This window comes from Danaus plexippus, chromosome 15, assembly GCF_018135715.1.
Source record: "Danaus plexippus chromosome 15, MEX_DaPlex, whole genome shotgun sequence".
Classification (NCBI taxonomy): domain Eukaryota; kingdom Metazoa; phylum Arthropoda; class Insecta; order Lepidoptera; family Nymphalidae; genus Danaus; species Danaus plexippus.
In genome coordinates, this window is record NC_083547.1 from 6,219,236 (window position 1) to 6,246,926 (window position 27,691).

General features: G+C 33.6%; 2 protein-coding genes across 3 annotated transcripts in view; both read left to right on the forward strand.

The window, feature by feature from the left end:
* On the forward strand, positions 1-26,475 carry LOC116766176 (LIM domain only protein 3-like). 2 transcript variants are annotated; one of them, XM_032655912.2, is made up of 8 exons: positions 1-377; positions 11,601-11,690; positions 17,378-17,466; positions 22,967-23,213; positions 23,675-23,800; positions 23,914-24,055; positions 24,801-24,983; positions 25,163-26,475. In XM_032655912.2, the coding sequence occupies exons 3-7, from the start codon at positions 17,421-17,423 to the stop codon at positions 24,951-24,953; spliced, it is 714 nt and encodes a 237-aa protein (XP_032511803.1). In that variant the 5' UTR covers positions 1-377; positions 11,601-11,690; positions 17,378-17,420; the 3' UTR covers positions 24,954-24,983; positions 25,163-26,475. The 2 variants fall into 2 exon arrangements, with proteins under 2 accessions (XP_032511803.1, XP_032511802.1); XM_032655911.2 differs by lacking the exon at positions 11,601-11,690.
* The window catches only part of LOC116766496 (muscle LIM protein 1), a 179,256-nt gene that overhangs the window by 40,223 nt on the left and 111,342 nt on the right, over positions 1-27,691 (forward strand). The window lies entirely within an intron of this gene.

The following is a 27,691-nucleotide window of genomic DNA, read 5'->3' on the forward strand; positions in this document are numbered from 1 at the left end:
GCGTTCGGATCATTCCGTCGCAAGCTACAGCGGTGACTTGACGTGATAGTTTCACTCTCCCGAGTCGCAAACTTTACACGAAGTCGACCGTTGAAGTCGATAGCGTTCTTTTAAAACTGTCATAAACATTTCCACCGGTATTCGGGTTTTATAATAGATATATCCTGCCGCAGACACTGGCTTATATCATCGACCATTGTTATCCGGCATCGTTACAGACCATAGATCCCATTCAAAGTGACAATTGAAGTGGACAAGCAAATTTTGGTTTAGTGCCATTGTACTAAATGTGAAACTGTTTGTTATGTGAACTGTGTTCCTGTTTGGTGATAGCTGTTTTAGTTAAGTGTGTTTATTTTGGCCCACGACGTTAACAGGTAAGCGTGATGTTATCAGTTCGTTATATATGTGATAATTTTAAGCTCGTAATCCCTATAGCCGGAGTATCTGCTGTAATCACGATATATCAAACTTATGAACTTTAATAACAAAGTATCGTAAACATAATTAACAATTTTCCGACTTTGATTTATTTATTTTTGTAGAGAATAATTTCATGTTTTTATTTTGATTGTTATTGCGAATATATTAAAGAAGATAAAAGAGTGTTAAAAAAAACATTTATAACAATGTTAGCTGCTAACATTGTCATTGTTAGTAAATAAATTAAAATTATTTTTCATCCATTATAGTTGTAGACAAAGAAGTAATTCTCAGAATTATTCAGAAAATTTCTTTAAATTATCTAACAACTAAAATTAATAATAATTACTAGGGAAGTATTAATTATTTTTATAAAAGTATTTCTTTTTAATATATTTTGAATTTGTTTTATTTTATTACCATTTTTTTCATTAGCACTAAAACTTGCTCGTATTTTTTTTAAAGATACTACTAAAAAAGGAATTCTACTGAATTGTTATTGTTGTATCAAATTGGTCCGAATTTATTGTTCGGACTAACTAACTAGACTAACTTTTAACACAAACAAAAAATGTAAACAAAGACTCAAAAAGCGTGACAAAACTTACGTTAATATAGAATGATTACAAGAATGATAATACTTCGGGTAATTTTAGATTCGTTTCGCTAAATATAACAACAGACAGTGTAACATTAAGTGGATCTCTTCAGTGGCAATATGTGACATTTACATAAGAGATTAATTAATTTTAAAAAGACATAGCTGGTTTTATAAAACTCTTGTAACAGCGAACACATATCTTGTTTTATAATAAAGCTATTAACATAAACACGTAAACTTCTATGTTCTTTATAAACTGTAAAGCTCTATTAACTAGGGCCAAGAAAACAGTTCGATTGAAGTAAATATAACTTAATAATACAAGTCAGGACGCTGAAGAGCTGAATCATTAAAAGGGGTTCTAATTAATATTTTATAATAACAAAAATAAAAAACAAAGTATCGCAAACACATGGCCGGCACATTAGTTTTAATGATGTAGACGGCACTCCGTCATAAGAATACGAGAATTAAAAGAACAAAGTTGTCTAGTGTATTGGTAGCGTATGCGTTCTCATGACCCCGTATAATGGCCGCTCCCGCTACTTGTTATTTTAATTGTTGTGTCTTAATTAAACTCCAGCCTTTCACACTCCCCTCGCGAAACTTAACAACAGAATTATATCAATTGTAATATTTATTTATTAAGACAATAATTAATAATATTAATCATTATTCCTGTTTGTGAATCTATTTGATTCTGCATAGTGAACTTTAGCGATGACTTTTTTTTATATATTCTATTTTACGCGCGCTCTACATACATTCAAATACGCGTGATCAATATCCATTGTAAATTTTAATGATTTTTATAAATACGAATGTCTTATCCTATAAATAGTATTATAGATAAAAATTCCGTAAGATTTGTAAACAAAATTGGTAATAAATATGTCGACGTACATTAATTATTAATTGGAACTCACGGTCGTAACTCGCATTATTGAAACAATATTATATCTTATCATGAATTGTGTGGATATTAATATTGCTTTTGTTATGACTTAAATTACTTAAGTATTATATGTAGGTATTATAATATACAACATACTTTAGTTGAAACTAACATTAACATTTGTTAAATCGCTAATTATTTCATATTAAGTGAAGCAAGTAAAACACACACAAAACATTGTTTCGAATTTCAATGCGAATATGTCCTTAATGGATATTTGTATTGTGTCCCAATTATAATTGATTCCATTAAATAAGCTTCGGCTATAATTGAAAGTAGACAGTTTCTGCACAAGAGGGTAAGGTAATTACAAGATCCAATTTAGAATTGCCAAGTCTACACTTTGCTGTTAGTTTGAAACAAAAGCTTAATTAATTAAGTCGAGAACAATTTAGTTCAGAGCCGTAATATTCTCAGTAATTACGCGAAATTCGATGTGTTTTGTAGTCGTCGGTAATTGACGAGACTGGGATCAGATTGTAACCGACACTAATACGGCACACATCCATTAATTAAACAGCGAACGCAAACAGACCTAATTGGAAAATCTAATAATTAATTAAGAAGATTGATAACGCCGCTGGTTATAATGACTTTCATTCGAAACATAACAATAACATTGTTTATATCAGCTAAACTAATTAAAAATAATAAATTTACGATTAAATTGATTGTTTTATTACTGCTGGTATTGTTCCGTGCACTCGTTAAGAACGATCGCGATGACGTTACGTAGAAACGTAACATAATATAATTAAAAACGAAACTTTAAGGGTGCTGTCAGATGTGTTCGGAAGGGTTAGTTGTCAATTTGAATGTACAGGCAGTGATAAATCAGTGGCGTTGTGTCAGTGAGATGGGATAGGCGCGAGTAACGAGACACATATCCGGCAGGATCCTTCCAATTAGCGCTGATAGTGGCGGAGCGGGAGCGGGAGCGTGTCGTACGCCACTGGACACCGTCGTGCCTGTGAGCGCTCGTTACGTTCCCGCCTCGTTAGGCGAATTGTTTGTTCGAGTATGTAAAAATGTGTTTATTTGCACACACGCTCCCGGCTAAAAATGTATGAAAGGACCCTTTTAAGACTTTTAATGATTTCCCGGCAAAGGGAAATTGGGTTAGTTATTTTCCCGGGGGTTGCCCCTCGTTAAGTTTTAATGGGGTAGCTAGCTACGACGTAATCAAACGTGCTTATTTAAGTTAACGACGTTTACAGGTTTGTACACTTTGTCGTCAATAGAAGTTATTTAAAGAAGACTGCTCCTGGTTAGCCTTTGTTGATCATAAATGAGATCTTCCACAAAAAGAGCGAAACACTCTATAGTGAAACGGGATTTCCATGGAATCATTAATTACGAGGGTTTTCAGTGTAGAACTCTTAAGGAACATGTTAATCAGTAACGAGCTAGAAACAGAGGAGTTTCCGGTGCGGCCAGTTGCATGTCCGTATAGGCAGAACGCCTAATTAATCTCCAGTAAAATGTCGACGTCGCTTGTTTTTGCCAGGAACTCAGCTCATTAGAGCGGCGAGGCATGTTGATTACATTCTGTTGTGCTTATTAGCGCAAACTAATTAGGGCTACTATTGTTGTAATTAAACAACAACCATTCACGTTTCGGTACCGAGGCTGGTAAAAATAACCTTTACACAGTCGTAATACCGCATAATCCGTGACTAGAATCAACGTTGTGTGAATTTAATTAACAACTCAATAGTTACGCAGTACGGGGAGTTCTTGCACTCTGACATAATTCCATTGTCTACGGTGGTGTAAAAAGCTGAGATTTATGTTGAAGAGTTACACAATTACTGGAAGGTACTCGGTTCCGGAGTTACCTGCGTTGTTGACGGGTGTGGGCTTAATTGGACGTAGCAGGCCGGCGGCACTATCTCCCTACCTCTTCTAATTGGCTCACCATCACTAACAATGGAGATCTTTTCCCCTAAAACGGCCTGACATCTCGGCTATCATTAAAATATTCCAGGATAACTTATTTTGTACGTTTCGATCTTTACCGGTTTACATTTAGTTAATCATAAAATATTTTAAAGCAAAGTTAGAACATCAGATGATCACCTCAAATCACGATTTACGATCGTCTGAGAAGGTGGAAATATTAATAGCAAAAAAAAAATATCACACATTTAAAAGCAAATATTTATTTAAATAACATTATTCTACTGCTAATTGTGTCGATGCCAATCTAATCACACAAACGCACCGTAGTACATTATTTATTAAAATAGTCCTTAAAACAGCGAGGATCTGACAATGTAGTGTGAACGGACTCCCTGTAGTACACTCCGCTCCGGATATGAGCGGCTATTTAATTTCCGCGCTTCAATGTTCATTTGTGTGTACCCACTTTATATTTTTAAATTGTAAATCTCGCCTTGGATGCAATGGATTGCATTTCTGTTTTTATTATTGTTGTTGCATGATATTAAAAAACTTTTTCAATTTCTTCCTCACTGAGTTATACTTAATGATAACATTTAATGAAATTAAACGAACGCGTAATGGAAAAAAAATATATTACTACGGATATAAACTACATGTTTAAAGTACTTGATAAATTATTTGATTAGATGTTGTTGTATCCAATTACGCAAATATCATTAGATATGTTGTTATAATTAATTTAATGATTACACAATTTAAAATAATGTCAGCTTACATAAATATGTTGTTGACATGTCAGAATGACGGGTATAAAATGTACTAATGATGTCACAGAGAAGTTTGTGAGCAAACGGTAATCATCAAATTTAATCAATAGATAATAATGTCAAAATTATATAAAATTTGTTCAATGGTTAGAAAGTCCTTTTAAAAATAATCCACACGTATTAACCGCATTCGCATCTGCAATCAAGAGCTAGCATTAAATATAAAAACAGGTTTCGTATTCAAAATATTCGAAGTATGTAAAGTAATCGTTAAGTCGTTTACATCATTATTCGCATTTTCTATACTCTGTGATGTATAAATTATAAAGTATGCATAGTTATCTTTATTTGTCCATAGTGATGATATTAAAAACCTGCTTAAGTTTAATGAAAAAATTATATAACTGAATGAATATTCAATCGAATGATAACTTACAAAAAAGGTTTCACTCCCCTCGTACACAAACATTGGAACAAGAGTAAAATTTAAATTTTGATTAGAAGCAGTAAAAAAAACAAAAAAATAAAATAAACAACCTCAGTAGAACCAAGCATACATGTATGTATATACCTACAGTAAAAAAATTATTATCCAAGCAGCAACACCATAACGCAGTTATTTAATTAAAACTGAGAACAACCTCGACTTTATACGCTAATAATATAATTACGTGGTGTTGCCACAGCTACTTACTTATTTAAAAGTCAAGCACCAACATTTAAATGGATGTCGAAATAGCGAATAATGGTAAGTGGCAACCCTAGACGTGATTCAATCGGTGCACGTTTCACGGATTTAATTAGTGCTAAATGAATCGTCAGCCGAGTGATTCAGATTAGACCAAGTTTTACGGCAAAGCCTTACTTATTGTATCTACATTAAATATATCTATGAAAATATTATACCAAATTAAACTTTCTGCGCATAAAAATAAGGCGTGATTTCGTAGATTTTTTTTTACATAATTAATCGAGTACATTAACATAATTCGTTTGTTATGTAACTTTCTTGTTTAAATATCAAATCAATAAAGTTTTATTGCTATTGTAATGTTTGCGATCGCTACTAAGATGACCTTTATTGGCCTCAAATAAACATTATTTCACTATTTATATTCTATGTAATGTTTATTTTAACGATCACATAATTCAATCAGTTAGATATTGTTTAATTTATAATTGGGCACACTAATTAGAAACAGATAACTATTCATGTGTTTCGTAATAACCGATGAGGTACGTAAGTATTATTTATAATTTTTAATTGCATAATCATTTAATTGCTATGATAGGCCATGTTATGTGAATATTATTTTTGTTGATATAAAATGTCTAACGGAAATGGCACAATATAAATGGCGATATCCCGTTTGAGGCAAGAGGGAACAAATTAGGGCAGGTCGCGGACGCTTACATTTTCGACCAGGGCACAACTTACATTATTATACTGAGTTTATTACACAAAAATCTTTTATTACTTTACATTTAACTTATCTTATATATAATTAACCATTATCTTAAGTGTGTATAGATCTATTTTATTGCAATAAATGTATTTTGAAGTGATGTTGAAACTACCCTCTCTATTCTTTGTATTTGGCTCATGGTATTCCTCGTTCCATTCTTCCGGATTATTCTTTGATCCTTTTTTAATGTTTAATTTTTCTTTTACAGTCGGCTGACTGTCTGACACTAATCTTCTCTAGGAAGTTGGGACTCTAACGTAACCAGTTATTGTTTTCTTTAAACGAATGCAAAATAATTTAACGTAGGTATTTTTCTATAACTATACTTCTGATTAGACTTTTTTGACTTTATGTCCGAGCTGTAGAGCAAAAGATTACATATTTTTTAATCATAAATGGTAGAGAAAATTCGACTATTTTACTATAAATTATAGTGACATTCAAATAATCGTTAAAATACTGAACATAAGTTGCGTAAGAAAAGACTATAATTTATGATCACAAAAACAATAAGAGAAAATTTTCGTTCTTGTCACATTTATAACTCTTAATTGATACTAAATTTGCTTTAAACGTTCGCCAAGAATTTAGTGTAGTGATAACATTTAATTATACTTTTGTATGTTTGCGTCAACAAAGGCAAACAATGCGAGCTATACTGTCATTTGAGGAAACTTTATCCGCAGCAAAGTGATTAAACCAACAGATTTAGGACGGCTAAGTGGATTTCGTTTAAGTGTCTCATATAAAACGCATTTATTGCTAAAAAAAATAATTTCGAAACACTTAAAAAACTACTTCAGCACAATTAAAATGTTTATAGGAAGATAATTCTTTTGATTTTGATTTTACTCTCCTACGTTTGATTCAGTTTAGTCTAAAATACTTGTAGATACGAACAACGAAAATGGCTCTCAAAATTTACAATTTGAATATTATTTCCGTTATGTCTTTCCACACTGCTGAAATCTTAAAAAATGCATAGAGCATGATTAGTTAAATTTGTTTTTTATTATTATTCTAAATGGGAATTTCAAAAATTATTCCGTGTTTCAAAAACTTGCTAGTTATATAACAAAATCGATTCACAATACTTTCTCGGGTAAGTTAAAGGTAATCTTATGTTTTGAGTGACAAACCCAATTTTATTCTCGACTGCCCCCGCCCTCCCCCACGGACCGATCAGGCCTTATCCAAATTGGATCTTGAATAATAAAGAATCGGGGCGATTGGATTTTATTCCTTAAATTCAATTAGCACACGAGGGTCGTGTGTGACTGCAGACGGAAGATAGAGACACATTATCGTATTAAAAGGGATACCAGGGTTTTTGAAGGGAGATCTTATACGAATATGATGTTCAGCTAAGTTATTATAATCCCATTGAGTGCAATTTAAATCTTCGCTCCTATATGTGGGTACAGTCATGAATTGTTTGACCCTATAAATTAAATACAGTTGGATCTCATAGAAATTCAATAAAACGAATTATACCAAGTTATGGAATCACAAACAGAACATTATTGAATTGGTAATACATTAATGTTCTTCCATTCAATGGCCACAAAAACTTAACAAACTTAACAAAAATTTCCTACATTTTTTTCTCATACATACACGTCTTTAAAAATCTCTTTTTTTCTATTTCATGCAACACTAACAACGTATAAATTATTATCTTATTAATACTTCAAATCATTAAAATACCCGATCTATTACGATCTAATTACATTGAACGCATCGTTTGACTCGCATCGTGTAGTATATTATAATATATTTTGTATTATCGCTTTTGAGTTTGACACAAACATCGGAATCTACTTAAAGTAATGGAAACGGTTTAGCGTATCAGAATAAGGCCGTCGACGAGATGACTTTAAAACGTATAAAATATACGGTAAATGTACTTCATTCAAACACATGAACTACAAATATCGCGTGGATTATATTATAAGTAACGAGTCTCAGACATATTGATGATAGGCTTGAAATGGCATTGATATGTAACAATGTTTTAATTGTATTAGGTACGTAAAGCTGCCACTAACTGAATCTGTATATACTGTTAATATAAAGGGTTTCTTTTATAGCTTCCATAAAAGGCATTATAAATTAAAGAAAAGAATCCCTACGAATTTATTATTTTTGTTTTTAAATAGTTAATCTGGTATCTAAAGATTTTAATATTTAGCGAATCACAGAACTATAATATATTAAAGTCCTTGACAGACAATTATTCTTTATCATCACATGGCCTTTTCATTTCTTCAGGATAAATATTCAATACACTTTGTCTGTATATACATATATGAAAATAATGGAACTACAATAGCCGCCAAACTAAATCCCAACTTAACTGACCTAATAAAAACTTTTTACGTTTAAGATTCTTACAAACCTTTTACATTCTTAAATATCAAATCGATTGCATATTGAATAAATGAACGCGTCAGAAGTCTATCCCTAAATGCCACTCGCAACTTATTCACACTGTTATTTAGAAAGATAAAAACAAATGTCAAAATAAACATACAACTTTCATAACGAGTATGAATTGATACGTGAACAACTCGGTCAAAATTAGCATAATGACTTAAAAGCATTTGATAATGGTGTTTACATTAACTGAGTGCGTGCTATTGTATCGAACGACGGATGATGCGAGCAGCGTCGCGTGTGGAGCAACCTTAAAAGCAATATCCGGGAACGCGCGCGCCGTCAGGAAATGAACCGGAAACAGCGGTGTATTAAGCCGCAGGTACCAGCCCTTCAATTTATAAACGCCCGCGGCCACACTCCAGCCTTCGGTCATGACGCTTCTCAAACCTTCGCTTTGTCAAATACATCCGGATGAATTAATTTACACACGTCGCCCTAAATGAAATTATGGGGTTTTTGCACCAAAAGAAATCTTCTTATTTTAAAAGAGATGAGGTCTATATCTAAAATTGCCAGCCTGAACTAACAGCAAAATGAAATAAAGTCCGCAAACAAAAGTTTGCAAATCCAATATGATTTGGCGCGTCGGTAAACATCGGCGGCATCCCGGTGATATCGCAAACGAATAACATTAAACTTTGTATGGATTGAATGTAGAAAACCAATTTCGGTGCTCGGCGAGTGCGAGCCAATAGGATGAGGGTGTCAGGACGCTTTGACAGCCCTCTGATTGAAAAATACGGAAGCCTGTTTATAGAGCAAGCTGACTCCGTCCGTTGTGGACAAGAAAGTCACGATGGTCTCCTTCGGCTATACCCTTGAATGTCCAGAGAATATGTGACAAGCCAGTTATAAGCCAGTAAGTCTAAAATGAAAAATACAGTCCGTATAATATATTGAATTTATATTAAGAACTTACATCATGCGTCATGTCTGCATGAATTTGACACTGCATATGTTACAGATATTAATTTATGATGATAAATGATCTTAAAATTTAAGCGAGCGATAAATATTTGTTATAAGGTCAGCTAAATCGTACACAATAATTTGTAATAGTCTATCTTATGTATGCATAAGTATTTAGAGCGGCACTTTAAGAATTCACACGTGAATGTTAAAAGCCGGCAACTTTTAATACTTTTTGTTTGTGTGTATGTTTTAACAAGATCGTGGCACACTGCCCAGATCATTAGCACATTAGTAACAAACATATATTCTTAACAAATTTAAGTGATTATAAAACTATTAAGCATTTCAAAGATGCCGGTTTTTATTGAAGAGAAGACTTTTGTTTTTTAAATTAATATTAAAATAAAAACATTATTCAAAAAAAAAAATTAAGTTAATAAATATAATGCAACACAAGTCTACATCGATATATATATGAATCCAATAAATCTAAATTAAGAAAATCGGATATCGATGACCTTTTAGAAGTTAATATGCAAGTGACAGCTCGTGAAATATACGAAATATTTCAAATGCGTTATGAAATATCTCATAAACAGGCGCGGACTACCCTCGCATCGATATATCATGAATTTGGACATCAGCACTCTGCTATTGGAATTCTGCAGATGATTTCCCTTCGAAATTTATACGGACGATGGCTAGAGCCAATCGTAGCGGGGATTTTGGGATATGAGCTCAGCGATTCATTTAAAACGGCCAAATTAAATGTCTAGAAGATTACAGCGGCCCATTTAAGGATCGCCTTGTGTTAAATGACATATATTAAACCGTCGCAGAGGATTAGAAGTCTTATATCACCCAAATATGACAGTGATTTGATGATCCATATATAATGTGATTTATCGTTTACTTCTTACTCTTTAAGTTAGTAATTATAGTTCTCATATTAAGGAATCATTTTCCAATGTTATCTTTAACTCGACAACTTTAATTTCTTTGGAAAGCAACACACGGAAACCTCACACAATTAAGTCCCTTCTTAATTACAAAACGGTTGAATATTTAATTAAAAACTTTCAGCACGCGAGTAATTCCTTATTCCATGTATACCGGATTGAGTCAGCATCGATTTCGTTTCTCTATGAAGCCTTCGGAATTCGACAAGGGTTTTTAATTGAACGCCGAACCATTGTGCTCGTTAAAGTGATTCAAAGTTAATCACCGGCTTTTTTTTTTATTTGGTAATGGAAGAAAGTAATTATCAATTACCTGGCCGATAATGGATTGCGGTCGCTTGTATCCGAGGCTTATCTCGACGTGTAACGACCCACGCGCTTTTATCTTTTTTTAATAAACATTTCAAATTGCCACCTACTCGTGATAACTCAAATGCTCGTTTGTATTAAATTTACATTACCTTATTTATGAATCCTATCATAAAACGGTACAGGTTATATAAGAATTTATAAATATTCATGATAATAGTTGGGAAATCGTATTTGATTAGTTTTTTAGGGCGCGGTGATTGATAGTGGCGCGTATTTCACGAAAAGTGCGATTGCTAGACGCGTTGACGTGATATTGTGCCGTGAATTAGCATTGTAAATGCAATCACAGATGTCAGTCTGGCGCTAGCTCCAGCAATTTATGCGTCTTCCGCTCTAACGCTACAATAACAAACTATCACTCATAACTATCACTGTGAGAACTTGTTTCTATTAGAAATTTTATTCTCATATCAATTTACACATTTAAAAATTTCTATATTATAATTTATGACGTTATTCTAATAATGACACGCGACATTCGTGTGACATGAATACAAATTGATCGTTACGTTCCAAATATGAAATATTAGCAAAATATTTATCATAATAATTTAAATGTTTCAGATAAGGAAGTATTTCATGCTATAAAAAAAATAAACTATTAGGCATGTCCATGCAAATTTGAATGTGACATAACAACTTGTCGACGTGACGTTAAGAGGTGCAGACGGGCTAAATGCCACAAACCCGATTTCAACCGATATATGCTCCTCAATCGTCTAACGGATGTCTAAATTTGACTTATCCTTAAAGTAAAAAAACAACTGCAAGTAATATAATAAAAAAAAAAATTCTTTACAGCCATTGCAAGTCGAGTCAGCCATTAATCGTGTTAAGTATATCAAGCCAATTATAGTGTTGGAGCGGTAACAGTTTTGCCATTGCAACTATGTAAGTAATCGCTTTTTACGTATAAGTTAGTATTTTAGTGCTATTAATGCTCATTAAAGTCACTATTTGATGGATCCGGCTTACCAATATAAAACATTTTCTTACTATTGTAGCTAAAGGCAACATAATAAAATCTGTAATCAGCATCAATTTACTCGCTAATTAAACTACTTTATTGCTAAATACATCGCAATTAACCGAACTAAACAGTCGCAAATATGGCGTCTCGCCCATTATATATTTCTAAAATGGTCGACCGAGTAACGAAGCAGGAAATTATGCAGGGTTTTGACCGCAAGTTTTAATTGGCAGAATGTCTGTCATGTTTGTGTACAATGTGCAATTTTTGTTAAATTACAAGCATCTCATTAATATGACTCGCCTTAAACTCCACCAATTTAAATGATTTTGCTACGCGAAAGTGGTGGAAGCTTTACTTTAAACATTAACACATATTTTTTTTAAATTGCGAAATTATTTATATATCTCCCGAGTTTTATAAATCATAGCAGATTAAGATTTAAAAAAAAATATATAAATTTTTGGAAGAAGAACAATAAAGCTGTATATAATATATGCAGTATGTAATATTGTTACTTAAATTTATGATATAAAATAACTTTATCATTAATTCAAGATCAATTACTTGTCTCTAAAGATCGATACGTTCAGTTAGTCACGAGATGTCGTGACAATGACCATTATACCAAGTACCATTAAGCCGTCAATTATAAATGTGCCTTTACATGGTAAGTAGTTATAGACTACAGCTAACTGCGCTTAATGCAGCATCGATGAACCAAAAGTGAAGCGATATATTCAATGAGAGATTCAATTCAAGTTATTCAGACACTTAAATTTTTTATACACCACCACTGTACCCTTAATAAAAAAAGTATTAGTATTAGTATTGTAGAAGTAATTTTTTTTTGCCAATATGCGAACATCGTGACGGAGTATGTGTTGAGAGCTCATGAATATATTCAAATTTGATACAAAACATTGTATGATTATTAGTTGAAGACGGATTACAAGAACGAATGGAATAATACGTTATTAATATGAGATATGATCAAGTCGGGCACGCGATGTCGCGAGCCAATAAAGGTAATGTAGGCAAGATATTTGCCAATATCTTCGAAGAGAGGCCCTCCCAAATATCTCGAGATTGTGTTCTCCCTACATAAAAATTGTTCCCGAATAGAGATACTACCCGGATAAATATTCAATTTCACTACGGACGTAACGGATTTCATACCTTTGGAACCTACTAGCTTTATTGGATGATAGCCTTTGGAATGGCTGTGGATAATCATATTCATAGTTTTTCGACTTGACAACTTATTTTTTGCGCCACCGGAATATACTTATTGATTGGATGGGAAGTTATGATTTTTATTCATGCATGGTTTTTGCTTTGCGCAGAAATAAATTATCTTTTTTTTTTTGGTTTTATTATATTTATCATAAATTATTTATATGTATATATTTATATCGTTTTGTTTTGTTTGCTTTGAATGTCTATTATATGAGGAGCTTATCCACCTTTTGCGACCCTCAAGTAAGACCGACATGTAGATAAAAAGGGCAGCTGAATCTAATACAATCGAGGAAAGCGAAACTGACTCCTTATTTAGGGCTGTCAGTTCATTATGTGTCATTATTTTAACATTACACAATTTACCTGGCTTACCTGCAGTTCTAAACTAGTTGTAGATTTACATTTATCGCAGAGGAAAATTTCGTTTTAATAAATTTCAACTGAAACTGTAAGTGGTCGCATATAATATATTTATGCTCTATTTTTCGACCACACTATAACCATGAGGAAGTAGTTAAAGAGAAATAAAAAGTTTTATTGCGTTTCGTGAATCAGCTTTCACAAAGTATCCAAATGCTAGCAACCCTATGCGGGGGGCGGCCGCTATTGAATGAGATTGCTTCTTACTTCGCCAAATGGATTACGTAGCGGATGAGATGTCACTGTGTTTTAAGATACCAATTCGGACGATCTGATGCCGAAACACGTTCTCATTTGTATTATATTACATTTGATATCATCTTTGACTGTGTTTGATGTAAGCCGTTGTATAAATAATGTGGAAAGTGATCTTTTCTTGACTATGCATCGCTTGGCTGTTTCTAATCGTTTGATACTACGACATAGATAAGATCACAGCCAACATAATCAAGTAAATACATTTACACTCTGTAATTGGGAAATTCCGAGCCGGGCGCCATAGACGCTTCGTCGGTGGGCGGGCGCTGAAAAACAATTTCACGCCAAATCTTAGCTTGTGTTTTCCTATTTCCTTTTTATTTATCTTTTCGTCTTTTCTTTTCCCGGGAATCAATTTCACGGATGAGTGTAGCGATGATCTCAGTTCAAAAAGCGCGGGGGAAGGGTAGGAACCCGCTTGCAGTCGACTTGGGACTCGAAGCGCCGGTCACTGTACGTTTTACTCATTACAAGATTGATAGCCAACGGTCTCCTTAGTATATTAGAATTGCGACCCCTCCATTGTACACGCTCCGTTGACGCAAATGCAGCCATATGTGACCTCGTACAACATTTAATACGCTTTTATATGCAGTAACAATTTAGGAAATGAATATAACCAAAAAGAGCGCTGTGTAATTTTACTGTATCGCAGAACTAAGTAGTGAATAACAGTGATTGTTTTGGCGGCCACCCAGATGGCATTGCGTATTTTGCTGACGGGATATCGTATAACATTTTGATTATGGATACACGAGAAATTTTATCGTAAATAAATAGTTACTCCAGACAATTCCTATTTACTAACATGGAATATTAGATCACATCTAAATAATAAAAAATTCGAAGTGAAACGTGTTACATACAAACAGTTTAATAAGATATAAAGAACAGAAGTTTCTGGAAGACTCTTAAATATTGTATTGTATCGCGACGGGACCGTTTCGTTCGTAGTATTCAAAATTGTCGGGTCCGTGGAACGCTCCCTCGGAATTGACAATTTTACGGGCGGTTTATTTCCGGACACCGAACTTCCTTGCCCCTCTCCCTCTACCCCTTTCCCCCGACTCTTGTGTCCGCAAACGTCAATTCTCTAACGCTAATTGAAGTTATTATTTTGACACAATTTTTTGCACAAACATTAAACAAGTGCACATAATACAGCCATTAAAACTGGTAATAACATCCGTATCTATATTAATGCCATACATTCCCGAGACGGTACATAAAATTTACATTGTATGTAAGTGTCTTAAGCGAAAGCTTCCCACTTAAAAGCTCTACAAATGCACTGAAAGCTCTTTCGCGCACTAATCCCAAACCTTTTAGCTGCAATCAAAAGCCCCGAGCGCTCAGTGCCGTGCGGGCCGATGTGATCCTTGTGGAAGCGACTAGGAATTTAATTTACATTTTTAATTAAGTTAAATTTTGTTCGAAAAGCTTTCACGGAATAGGAGTTTTCTTGATTAGAGTTCAGCTCTGCCTGAAGTTTGAGATTGATTAGTGGAGCTTTAATTGCTCTGCCGGTGAATAATGAATTCGATCAGTGCCGAGTCAGAAGGGCCAGATTAGTTTTAGGTAAACGGATTGATAGCTTGTTGAATGCGTCAAAATATTATCACTTGACCAAAAATATATTAAATAATATATGCATGGTAATATCCACTTTCATCTTACGTCACGCTTGTCGGCGGTTGGCACGTAATTGATGGTTGGGGTGAATTTTAACGTAATGTTGCTTAATTGATCACGTCGATAACGTAAATATAATTCAGATAGTTCAATAGACTTATCGGCTTGATAATTATAAAATAAACTTTTTGACGTTCAAAAATATTTATTTATTAGCTTTGAATATTTTATGATTATTATAAATGTAGACAGAATGTTAAAACTCTTTTGTTAATTTGATTGGTTACTTCTTAAATACTAGGTTCAAGAAAAAGGAATAAATAACACTTCCCCGAAGCACTCTCGGGGAACAAGTAGAGAGCCGGAGACATACGATTTGACATAGAATATTTTATTCGGGGCTGCGTCGCAACCATCCATTCCACTTATCCCGGCACTCTACTGAATTTTTGACACGTCTGCTCGAAGGGCTGATCTTTTTATGCCTGGTTTAGTCCGACAGTAGCCTTTAAATTCGCATTATGCGGCGAGTTACGCGCGTAGACAATTACTCCTTTGTAGGTCCGCTCCAGCTACACACTATTGTGAAGACTGAGACTGATCGTCCTCTAGCTGAGATGACGTGATACTTTTTTTATTGTACTCGTATGTATGTCTTTATAAACTTAATCCCATAACAATGACTGGTGTCGTGGGATATAAAGAGTCATTCAAGTAATTTAATCCGCAGCTATCAGACTTGTCAGCGTGAATGAAAGTAAACAACGCTTAACGAATGGAAAGGCTTTTGTAATTTTAATGCTTTATAGAAACTCGTATGAACACAGCTGCCTGCCCCCATCCAATTGGACCGAATCCGGCGCAAGCAATCCATATTAGATTTGCCCGTTCTCTCATATCCATTCTGAGATGTTCATATTTTATTGGGGCCAATAAAACGGATTCATGAATATGAGAAATGCATAACGAATACCGTATTTATGGTTGAAGGCGCTCGGATATGTCGCGAGTAATTTGATAGCCGCTATTGTAACAGGTGCTGATGGGAATTGAGATATTATAAAACGTTTCTTAAAACTTGACAATGTCGGAGGAAACTTCGTTTTGTAATAAGATATGTTAATTTATTATTCTGTGTTGAATGTGTTGTGAACTGTTGTAAACTATTTACAGATATAGCTCACGGAATATTAAAATGTATTTTGACATGTATGTAACAACAACAAAATTCAATCGATTTGCAAAAGCAAACACATTAAATTGGGGCTTCGTTTCATTATAACAAACGACTTGTCAACCATAAATAATATAATAAGAGATAACTTAACGTTTATTTTTGTTCACACAAAGAGAAAATATATCAAATGGTTTTAATTAAGTTAAGATATATCTTGTAGATAATAGGCATCAAATATCAAGCTGTAATATTAACGCTTTTATAGTTTAGCTTACAACTTCCATAGACATCTTAACCTTTAAACTGCGTACGTTTGCTATTTTACTTTGTATGTATTTGAAATTGGACCCTGTGTCTTTCATATAAGGAGGATATATATTGCCAGATAGTACGGGGATCGTCTAATATTCAATTTCCGACCTCATTGCGAAATCATAAGGTACATTTTTATATACGGCGGCCCAAGTCCTGTGTTGCCGTTTGACGGCATTTTGTCGGAGTAATAAGGTCTCGCACGGAGTGGACGTTAGGAGAGGATATCGTTTATTCTAATGAGGCCTCAGTCAGACGCGGTCTGTTCAGGACGGTCGCTCTGAGCGGTATATAGTGCATACTGTTGCTATATGAATTATATATTAAAATGTCACACAATATAAATGTTCTATTACAAACCATAACGATACTTTAAATAGCTGAATATAATTTATATTTAATACTATCTAATTAATGTTAGTCTAATTATCTAGTAATTTGATATTTAATTGTAATCCAAAGTTAATTAGCCGTAATTATGTAGTTATATTAACAGAGTTAAGGTAATATTGAATATTAATTAAAATTATCGGTACATGTGGCACTAATCCGCTTCCATTGTTTCAGGATATAATAAACCGCTGTGTGATGATAGTGTGACGTCATCAACATGATCCGTGATCCGCCGGCAATGCATAAACCCGACAACGCCAACAGTATGTCATTTGTACATTTAAAATACATTTTATATATACATACATATATATTCCTGTATATACTACATAGCTATATGACTGTAGAATTCGACTGTGCTACTAGAACTAGTCATTAGTTTTAATTTATATCTGTTTTCAGTATAAGAATCGAGAGCGAGGTTTACTTAATTGTTTCCTTAACATTTAAGATTAATTTAGACCTTAATTTACCGCTAGTATTATGATCCTGCCGTATAAATCTCGTAAGCACGTATCTAGAATACAAAGGAGCTATCTTTCTGCTATAGTCAGCCATAAGCATATTGCTGTATTTTCATATAAATCCCCTTAACAGTATTCTTGTTAGAATAACTTTCATTCATATAATTTTACGTTTCTAACATTAGATGAACTAGCGTATTATATAAATAACTCGAAAAAGGAAAAATAATATATAAAAGCGATTCTCGTTTTGCTGACGTAATTTTTTTACAATATTAGGACAAACAGGTCGTGAATAAAACGGCAAGGGTTGTGCCATAAACCGCCCAGCGACGTCCGTCGCGATATTAAAAAAGGGGCCGAACGATATTGCAATATCACATTTATGCGAAATGTCCAACATCCAGATCGTATTGATAAAAATAAGCGATTTTTTATTGTTCCCCACAAAGCTATCCTATCTCCTTACCTTAAACGGAATGACACATTAATGTTATCCAATTACTATCTCATCCTTTTGTTTCTAAAATGCGTTTTATACCGTCTCCAATAAGTTTCTTCGCCGTTCCCAACCCCGCTTCGACTCAGTCGTTCTTTATGGCTCTTATCGTAATCAGAATCGTGTTTTGCGTTATTACAGTTATTAAGTAATTCAACCAGATGGAAAATCGAATATCTGTACGCGTTTTTTTATCACGATATTGTTTTCAAATATCATATCTATCCTTTTAAATTGGACGTTTGAAAAGTAATACAGAGGCTTTAGACGGAATAAAATCATATTTTTAATTCGTACACGTTTCCTATTTCACGTTATTTGCTCGAACTAACCGAGAGCCATCGATTTTTGTTGTAATAACGCTACAAATTCACTTGGGCGACGAATGCACGCAACTGCGGAAAATTGCAAAGACAGTGTTACGTACGTGTAAGTTCGTGCAAGCATCGTGGCGAAACTGGTGCCTGGAAAAGCGGAGGAGTCGTGGTGCCCGCGGCTTGGGCGGCCCTGATAAAATTTATGGCCACTTCCCCTTTAAAACAATATTGAGGGCTCAGTTGGGATTTATGTTTCGCCGCTGCTGCAGCGACTCAATTTATTCTTCAATTTTTCATACAATAACTCACATACGTATTACGAGTGATGGATGAAAAGGACTAACTTTCGGGCTTTAATAAGAGCCTCCAGATGCGAATCTCCAAATTGGCTGAAGTTTATTGCTCACTTATGTCAGGCTTAACTTGCCTTCGTAGCTATTCTCCGAGAAAATAATTTATGACGTTGATTTTGACTTAATAAAGATTTGATTGTTTCGTTTACTTCGGCTTCTTTAATATGAAGTAAACAACTGAGTTGGGTTAGATTGAAACGGTTGTACAGATGCAATATATTATAAATAAATTCCTTTTTCAGAGTGATCTCGGTTTTCATCATGTAATTACGTTTTAAAATATTCTTAGAATCTGTAGCATTCCAATTACAAGACATGCTTCTTCGACAGCATCCTATTATAAATAAGTATTGCTTGCCGGGAAAAATAAATATAATCATCTTTTAATTCCCAGTAATAAAAAGCAATTAAGATACGGTTTTCTGCCATAAAATAATTGGAATTTTAATTGCTCAAACAGAAAACTCTTTCTTTAGAAATCGTTTACCACTGCCATTAGGCTTAATTCAAAAATTAATTTAAACTTTCACAAGGTTGCTTCGGGAAGCGAGCTTCAGCGTAAAGGCAATATCAATTTCATAATTTTAATTAAAAAAAACTAACTTCTCTGATGACAAAGTTTGTACTTTTTTAATAACGGCGAATGTTAACGACGGAGGTTTTGGGTGGGGGTGTGGGAAGTATTTCCGGTACGGTTTTTACTCATTATTTTTAGTTGGAATTTTAATAAAGCGAAATACTTAACGCATTGTACTTATATATTGCTACCAGCTCCCCATACTTATCAACTCTTACGACAGTCCGTCGCTAGATGGATGAATTCTATAATGGATTTAAAGTTCCATTAAGATACACAACAATGTTATTACGAATCGATTCTCACACCACATTTCCATTCAAACTATTTTCTATTCCATACAATTCAATAGACGCGCTCCTTTCCAACCCGCACGTACAAGCAAAAACCGAAGTAAGTTAATTGCGATTGTATACGATCATTATAATTGCAACAGATGGAATTACAATTACCTGACATACGAGCATAATTTCTAGAAAGTACAGTAATGTAAATGTAGTTGTATTTTTTTTTACATTAATTAAGTCAAAGCCCGCATTTGGTTGTATCTAATTAGGCCCGTATAATGGATATCGCAACAACGCAATCAACTCTTATTGTTTAATGAGTGACCGACAACTTAATATACCATAAAACATTATAAATGGTGAACCGCACTAATTGTATCTATTAATAGTGTTAAATTCATAAAATTTAATGTACAAGTTTCGCTTATTATATTAACGGTCTGTGAAACAACGATCCTAGATATTTAATTCGTTCAAATATTTCATAAATTCAATACACGCATTTAATTTGTTCTATATCTGTGTAAATAATTTTATAAAAAAAATATTGGAAACAAAATTAAATGAAAAGAACAAAACATTAAAGAGTAACTTATTACGTTTAATTCAGCTACAATTATTTCGTTATGATTTTTGTTTGATTATTCCAAAAGCAAGATCTAGAAAGTTTTCAAGACGACAGTGTATATAAAATTCAAGTGGAAATTAAGATAATGTGCGTAACATATTGATTATTCTTGACGTTTTGCGACGGGAAGGCCAAGTTAATTGCAAACGCAGCGAACGATTGTAAATTGCACGGAATGATTGCAACGATCGTGACGCGGGTTCATTACAATAAGCTGGCATTTAATTGAATCTGAGTTATGCTGTACCGGAGACACGCACAGCCACTGGCTTCGATCATGTTACATTTTAACTTGAAATAACAATAAATTCATTTAATTACACCAACGTTAAAATACCATCCGATCATAATATACCTTCCATATTAACTACGCTTGAATAACGTGTTCCAAACATGTTAAATTGTAATTGAAATTACATTGTGCAATCCAATAAATAATCTAATATGTACGGTCATAAATCATATCCTGTTATTTTTTTTTTTAATAATAATTTAATATCACTAATAGCCCAGTTATTGTATCGATTAGGCGGTTATATTAATTTAAATTGAACCTCAAATAACCACCGACAAATAAATTGCTTCAGTGATAATTAAACACACTTAATTTTTTTATTACAGCAATTCCGAGTATTCTAAACAAACTGTAATCACGGAATCATTTAACAACGTTGTTGGCACAGTTATAATTTTTCGTTCATTTAATAAACAAATTACCTATATCGATAATAATTATTGACGACTATTGTTTACCGAGCCGATATTACGGTCAATACCAACGGGAAGTTGGGAATTAATAGCGCGGAGTGAATTAACAGGCTTTGCAATTATGTCCATTCGAGACGGCAGTTCCAAAGCGTAATAGCCATAATATGTGGCCGCACTATTGTCGTTTCGCTCGCGTTAAAATAAATTACTTTTAATCCATTTCCTGGTTTCTTTTCATTTCATCGCCTTAATATGTCCGCCGGCTGTGTTGGCGAAATTATACGAACAGGCCGGTTTCCAGCCAAATCTCTATCAAATTCGCGACGTGTCGGCAATAAAAATGGAAAATACAAAACGGGATTTCTTACTTGCGGACATTTATGTAAATGCCACTTTACTGAGTCGACTTGTAATGCTTATTGGGTTTGCATTGAGACATTATCAGCCACACCCAAATACCTTTTATGTTAACTGTAAAAGTATTATGCAATGTTCAATCATAAATGGTATTATTAATTATTGTCATTACTCCGCCGGGTTTACCCATGTTCGACTATAAGTGGTTTTCTACTTTGAGCGTGAGAAAAAATATACAATATAGTATTGAATCAATACACTTATTAATGTATAATGTTGTTTGCTTATCGTCGAGATGTCCTTTATGTATGAAGGTAGTTGGAGTTATCATTATTCTTTATAATCGATCGTTAGAACAACTTCTTAATTACAACATTAACAACCTGCGGAGTCTCCAATGGGCATAATACGCCAGTAATGGTCAAACCGGAGGCGCTCCATTAAAAAAATATATGTTTATGTCAGTTGTCTTATTGATAAACGGTTTTTTTTTTCTTACACGTCAATGAATCTAACTAATAGTCAGAAGTATGGACATTGTTTTTATGTGGTATTTATTAAGTGTCAGTATATTTAATAGTCTGTTTATTTTGAATGGCTGAATTCGCTAAATTTATATACCTATGTATATGTTTATAAATAAATCTACGGAGTCCGATCCCCGCCGTTCCCTAATTACTTGCACCGCCCGGAGGCTATACGTCATCTTTATTATTTTATTATTAACGAGCCGCCATTAATATAGTCCAATTAACTTTATTGTCACGACGTCGACTCCAATGAACGAGATATATCGTCGCGATGCGCAAGTGATCGATCGCCGTGAGTTATGTCCACCTAGTTAACCCTTCAATTGCCTTCTTGATTGGTTTGACGTCCGCGCCATGTGAGCCTTGTGTTACAATCGAACTGATTGCTATTGAATGTGTTTACTCTGTGCGTTTGATTCATTTTGCGACCAGCCTGTTGCAAAATTTATATATAACAATACGAATTACGCCCTCAAAATATATCGAATTCTTTATAATGAATGCCAAAGAAAGTGTAATATTTATATCATTATCATAGAACGTACTTTGTTTATGGCATATATTGAAATAAATAAAAAATAACTCACGCGAAATGACATCAGAGTTCGCTTGCACGTCACGCGGTTGCATCTGCTGGAATTAATTGAAGCAATTATATGAGAGAAAATAATTAAGCTAGCATTCCGTAATGAATAGCATATTACAAACAATTTTACAGTCTGTAGCGAAACAGAATGCATTAAGTGTCCGCTCACGTACCTTTAGTTTAATAATATAAGCACTTTAAGCTGCTTACAGTGAAATAAAAATATTTTGCTCCGTTTTAAAGTTACTTTTAGCTTAACGTAAATTGGTAATTAAGATATATTGAATGTCTTTCTTACCTAATTAACCTAGATGTAAGAGTATTATTTTATAAAATAATTAAATCGATTCAGATTTAATCAGTTTTTAAATGACTTCAAAAAAGGAGGAACTTTCTCAATTCGACCGTATATATGCTCTTTTTAAAATATATCTTTAATATATTTCTGTTATAACAGATACACAAGATGACAACAAGTACTCGCTCAGCAGTACGCTGAATACGGTCGCCAGCAATGCGGGGGGTGCGAGACTTTGTGCTCAGTGTGGGAAGGTCATCACTGAGAGGTTCCTCCTCAAGGCCATGGAACGCTTCTGGCACGAGGACTGCCTCAAGTGCGGCTGCTGTGACTGCCGCTTAGGAGAGGTCGGCTCCAAACTCTACTATAAAGCCGACCTCATGCTCTGTAAGAGAGACTATCTTAGGTGAGCTGACATAAAACTCAAGTTTTATTTTATATTTTACGTAAAGGCTTAATTTTAATACTGAATCTTATGCAAATGTTGTATATTGTATTAATCTTATAAACCTATGAAACGTAATTATTCAACAAAAAAAAAAATACAACTTTTAATGTGGACACTAGCTTTTTAATCCTCAGACTGTATTGTGATCAATACACAACTGAGAAACAAGCTTTATGTAAAAATATAAAACAAATTAAGTAATATTACTGCTACCTGTCAAGATACCGCCCAACAGAAGGCAAGCGAAATAATAAATAGGGGATTATGGCATTGCTTTTTAAAATCCTTGATAATGTAACAGTATATTAAAACATTATTAATTTTATATTAAAAAGTACATAATAGTACGATACTAGAATGTGTGCTGTGTAGTATATTATATTGAAGTTATATTTTATATATATTGTAAATATTACTAGGTTATTCGGCGCTACCGGCAATTGCGTGGCGTGCAACAAAGTCATTCCAGCATTCGAAATGGTCATGCGTGCGAAGAGTTTTGTTTACCACTTAGAATGCTTCGCCTGTCAACAGTGCAACCACAGGTAATATTAATCGCGATTAATATTTTATAGCTAGTAAAATTACTCGACGGACACATCCTTTCCTATTAAAATTTTTAATGACTCATATAAGTAAGTTTCATAAATCTATTCAGGTTTTGTGTGGGCGATAGATTCTATCTCTGCGACAACAAGATACTCTGCGAGTATGATTATGAAGAGAGGCTGGTTTTTGCCAGTATGGCGGCTAATCCCAGCGGTTTAGCTCACATCAGGAGACAAGTCAGCGGATTACAGGTACTAAATATGCTTATGTTGTTACGACTCTAAAATAATTATATAAAATGAACGAAACACAGCATATTTTTATGAATATAATTTTGCAGATTAAGTAATGGATTTTAATATTTAATAATACAAAAGTACTTTATATATACTGCGGTAACCAGCATGCATTAATGTCGAGCTGCGGTCTTTAATTACGTTAATATTTTATCATTGATAAATGCGGTACCACATTGCCGGTTCTCACCACGTGTCGGTCCGACCGCCCGCCACGCCAACAATTAAACTCGGACCTATTACGTGGTCCAATACTTTCCAATCATATTAAATTATAAAGTCGTGTCCATTATAACGTGAGCTGATCTTTTTTAACTCATTATTTATAAGAACTGAATTGAAGAGTTATCACAATAGAGTCAATTGCGAATATAACTCTACAAATGTTGCGCCAAAAAAAGAGGCATAAGAAAAATAAACACCAAAGGAGTAAATAACTCCCACAAGGACACCGTTAGTGGAAGATTCTATCTCCACTTTATTATGTTTCTTTTGTGATCATTAATCTTTCTCGTACGAACGCTTGTCGGAATGCGAATGTTGGGGAATCTATTTCATTTTATGAGTCGCGCGAGTGAAGGGCGACCATTCAGCCGCACGACATTTCTAATCGACTTTTTGATTGCGCTCACTGGATGTTCGATGGAATCGCTACCATTGTTTGACTTGAGCTTTTGTTTATTGTTCATTTATGTTTTAGTCGCCGAGTAATGCGTACGTTGGTGGGGGCGGTTGTCCTGGAGGGGCGGTTGTGCCGTTGGTGGACAAAGATAACGGCGGATGCGCGGGCGCTGATGACGCCTCCAGCGGTTACGGCAGCCCACCTGATCCAGATGTCTGTGATGCACGATGACCGACAATGCCCCGCCGACTACTTGCTTCGGTAATATTCTATTGTTTTACACGAAATTGGTTAAATAAGCCGGCAAAAACATTAATTGTTATTAATAGTAACAATCTTACAATTGGGAATTGAGGACAAAGAGGACCTGGCAAAAGAATTTAAGATAAATGCAAAAAAAAAAGTATAATAAATAATGTAATTCCTTTTACTTTTTGTAGGTGAAACCTCACTGAGCAATGGCGACACAAACAAGGAGAAGTACATTCGTGAAAGAAATTGTTCGAATGCTTCATGAGACAACACACGAATGTACACACTAAATGTAATCTCATAATCACAGATCTCTTCACCGGCAAGTGACGTAATGCTTTAATTTCATAGACTCGACTGTGTAAAACGTTTAAGTGCTGTTAAAATGAAACCTGCAGTTCATTAGACTATTAAAACGCTGAGCGACTGCGAAGTGAATATATGCAAAACGGGCTAAGTGCAGTATTACATCGAAGTGTCTGAAACACATTCTAGCAACGCCGCAAAAGTACATTAGGCTACAAGTATGAGGCCACTTTACAAAATGTCCGGGATGAGTCCGGGCGATAACATTGTCAGAACACGATATTTCCATTATGTATACGATTTGAGTCTATACGTTAAGATAGTGTCGCGTGGGTATAGGACGCGAGTCGTACCCGTTCAGACAAGAGCGTCTTTCGCCCGGATAATTTATTCACTCCTAATATTACGTTACTTTAACTAGAATTATTTTAATATTTTATTTATTATTAATCCAAAATTCTCCATACAACGAGTAGGTTCCGATATTTTATAATATTGATAAAATCGATCTCATTGTTGTATAAAATTTTTTAGTGTAAACCTAAACGTTGTTATCATACAAGGTATGAAATATTGATTGTGCATAGTTTTAATTTTTTTTATTATTATTATTATTATTTTTTTTTATTCTTTTCCACTCTATGAATCGGTTGATTATATATGTAGTTAATGTTAATTTGTACCAAAGATGTCTTTGATTTGATGTTCGTACTAACTTATAAATTAGGTACTTTGTAAGAATACGGTTGATACCATTTTCTTGGTAATATTAATGTGGTGCAATGGTTGATAGTTAAGAACATTCTGTATAAATAAAAAAGTTATAATAATTAGGATATTTTATAAATTGTATATCTTCTTTTGCCATAGCTTCGATTAATGTTGACCGCGTATACAGATACTGTAAAATAATTAATTCAAATAGCTACGTTGTTTTTGATGTGAAATATAAAATCTGCTTCAATTTTTAAATATATTATGATGGAACTAAAACTGTATAATAAAAAAAAATCTAAAATTAAAAAGATGTATTTATGTAAAAATGTCAACTGTCGTTAAATAGATTTAATTGATAGTTTAGAAATTTCTCTTTAAATATGTGTCAGACAAACGACAAATAAAATTTTTCAAACATCGACAGAGTTATTTTTCATCCTACCGTTATTATGTAAATAAATATATTTATTTAAAGACATTTATTGTGTTTCATTTAAGGAAATAAAAATGGCAATAAACAAAATAATATCTCACTTATATTAAAATGAAAAATGGGTCATGATAAAACAATCTCATGGCCCTTTTGAATTACCCTTATTTATGTCGCAAATTTTCGGAAGGTTATAAACTTATAACTCGTTATACATACGTCGTGAAGACTCTCCAAGTTCCTAGTTTAAATATTATTCTTAGCAACAACGTATAATTTCATACACACTACAAAACAGAACTAGTTTCAGTTCTCTAATTGCTTCTATTTATAGTTAATATATGAATAGTCTCAACAAATGAAGTTCATAAAAATTAATATTCAAAATATATCAAAATATATTAGAGTAAACTGGCCATCAAATTAGAATAAGTAATAATAATAATTTCGACATATCCTAAACATATCACGTTGACAAACAGTAAAATTACTTGAGTAAAAGATAATTTACTATTATATAAAGTAACTATATAATTCTTTGTTATCTTGTAACTCATTAAGCGATATCAAACTGTGTTACCGTGTTGTTGAGTATGAACAACATAAATAATTATTTATTGTATGCATTAAAATAGTTTCTTAATAACCACAGACTATATCAGAATACAGAAGTCTGATATGATCGGCTTATAAAAGATCTTATTTACTATTCTACTTACCGAGACATCAAATAATATTATATATAAATCGTCATTCCTACTCGCGTATTACGTTTTAATATTGTGAAGCCATAATTCTATAGCGATTTAAAATACGATATTAAATGCCTGTACCACACATACAAATGGTACGGCTGATACAGCTTTCGTAAGACTTTAATAGGGCTATGTATTTGCTCTCAGTTATTTACACAGTTGCGTGTATTGGAGTGATTCAACAAAGCTCTTTATTATGTAAAGCCAACTAAACGTAATACAACATACGTGAAATGCACTTAAAGGAATTATTATTTTTTTAAATATCTGGATTCTTAAGTATTTTATATTTTGCACATAACTAATTGACTGTACTCCACACGACAATAATCTCCTCTTGTCATTTAAAAATACATTAAGTTGTTAAACAAAACGCGTCTTGAAATCTCCGTGAGAATAACAAAGATACGAAGCAAAATAATTTTAACGACATCGCGAACAATACGTCTAATTAGTCCGAACAATGCAAAGAACCGCTCAGCTATTAGTATTTATTCTGAGGTTAATTG

Coding starts and splice junctions, on each gene's coding strand:
- LOC116766176 (XM_032655912.2), top strand. CDS start 17,421: ATGATCCGTGATCCGCCGGCAATGCATAAACCCGACAACGCCAACA. Junction 17,467..22,966: donor TAAACCCGACAACGCCAACA/GTATGTCATTTG, acceptor CTGTTATAACAG/ATACACAAGATGACAACAAG. Junction 23,214..23,674: donor TGTAAGAGAGACTATCTTAG/GTGAGCTGACAT, acceptor AAATATTACTAG/GTTATTCGGCGCTACCGGCA.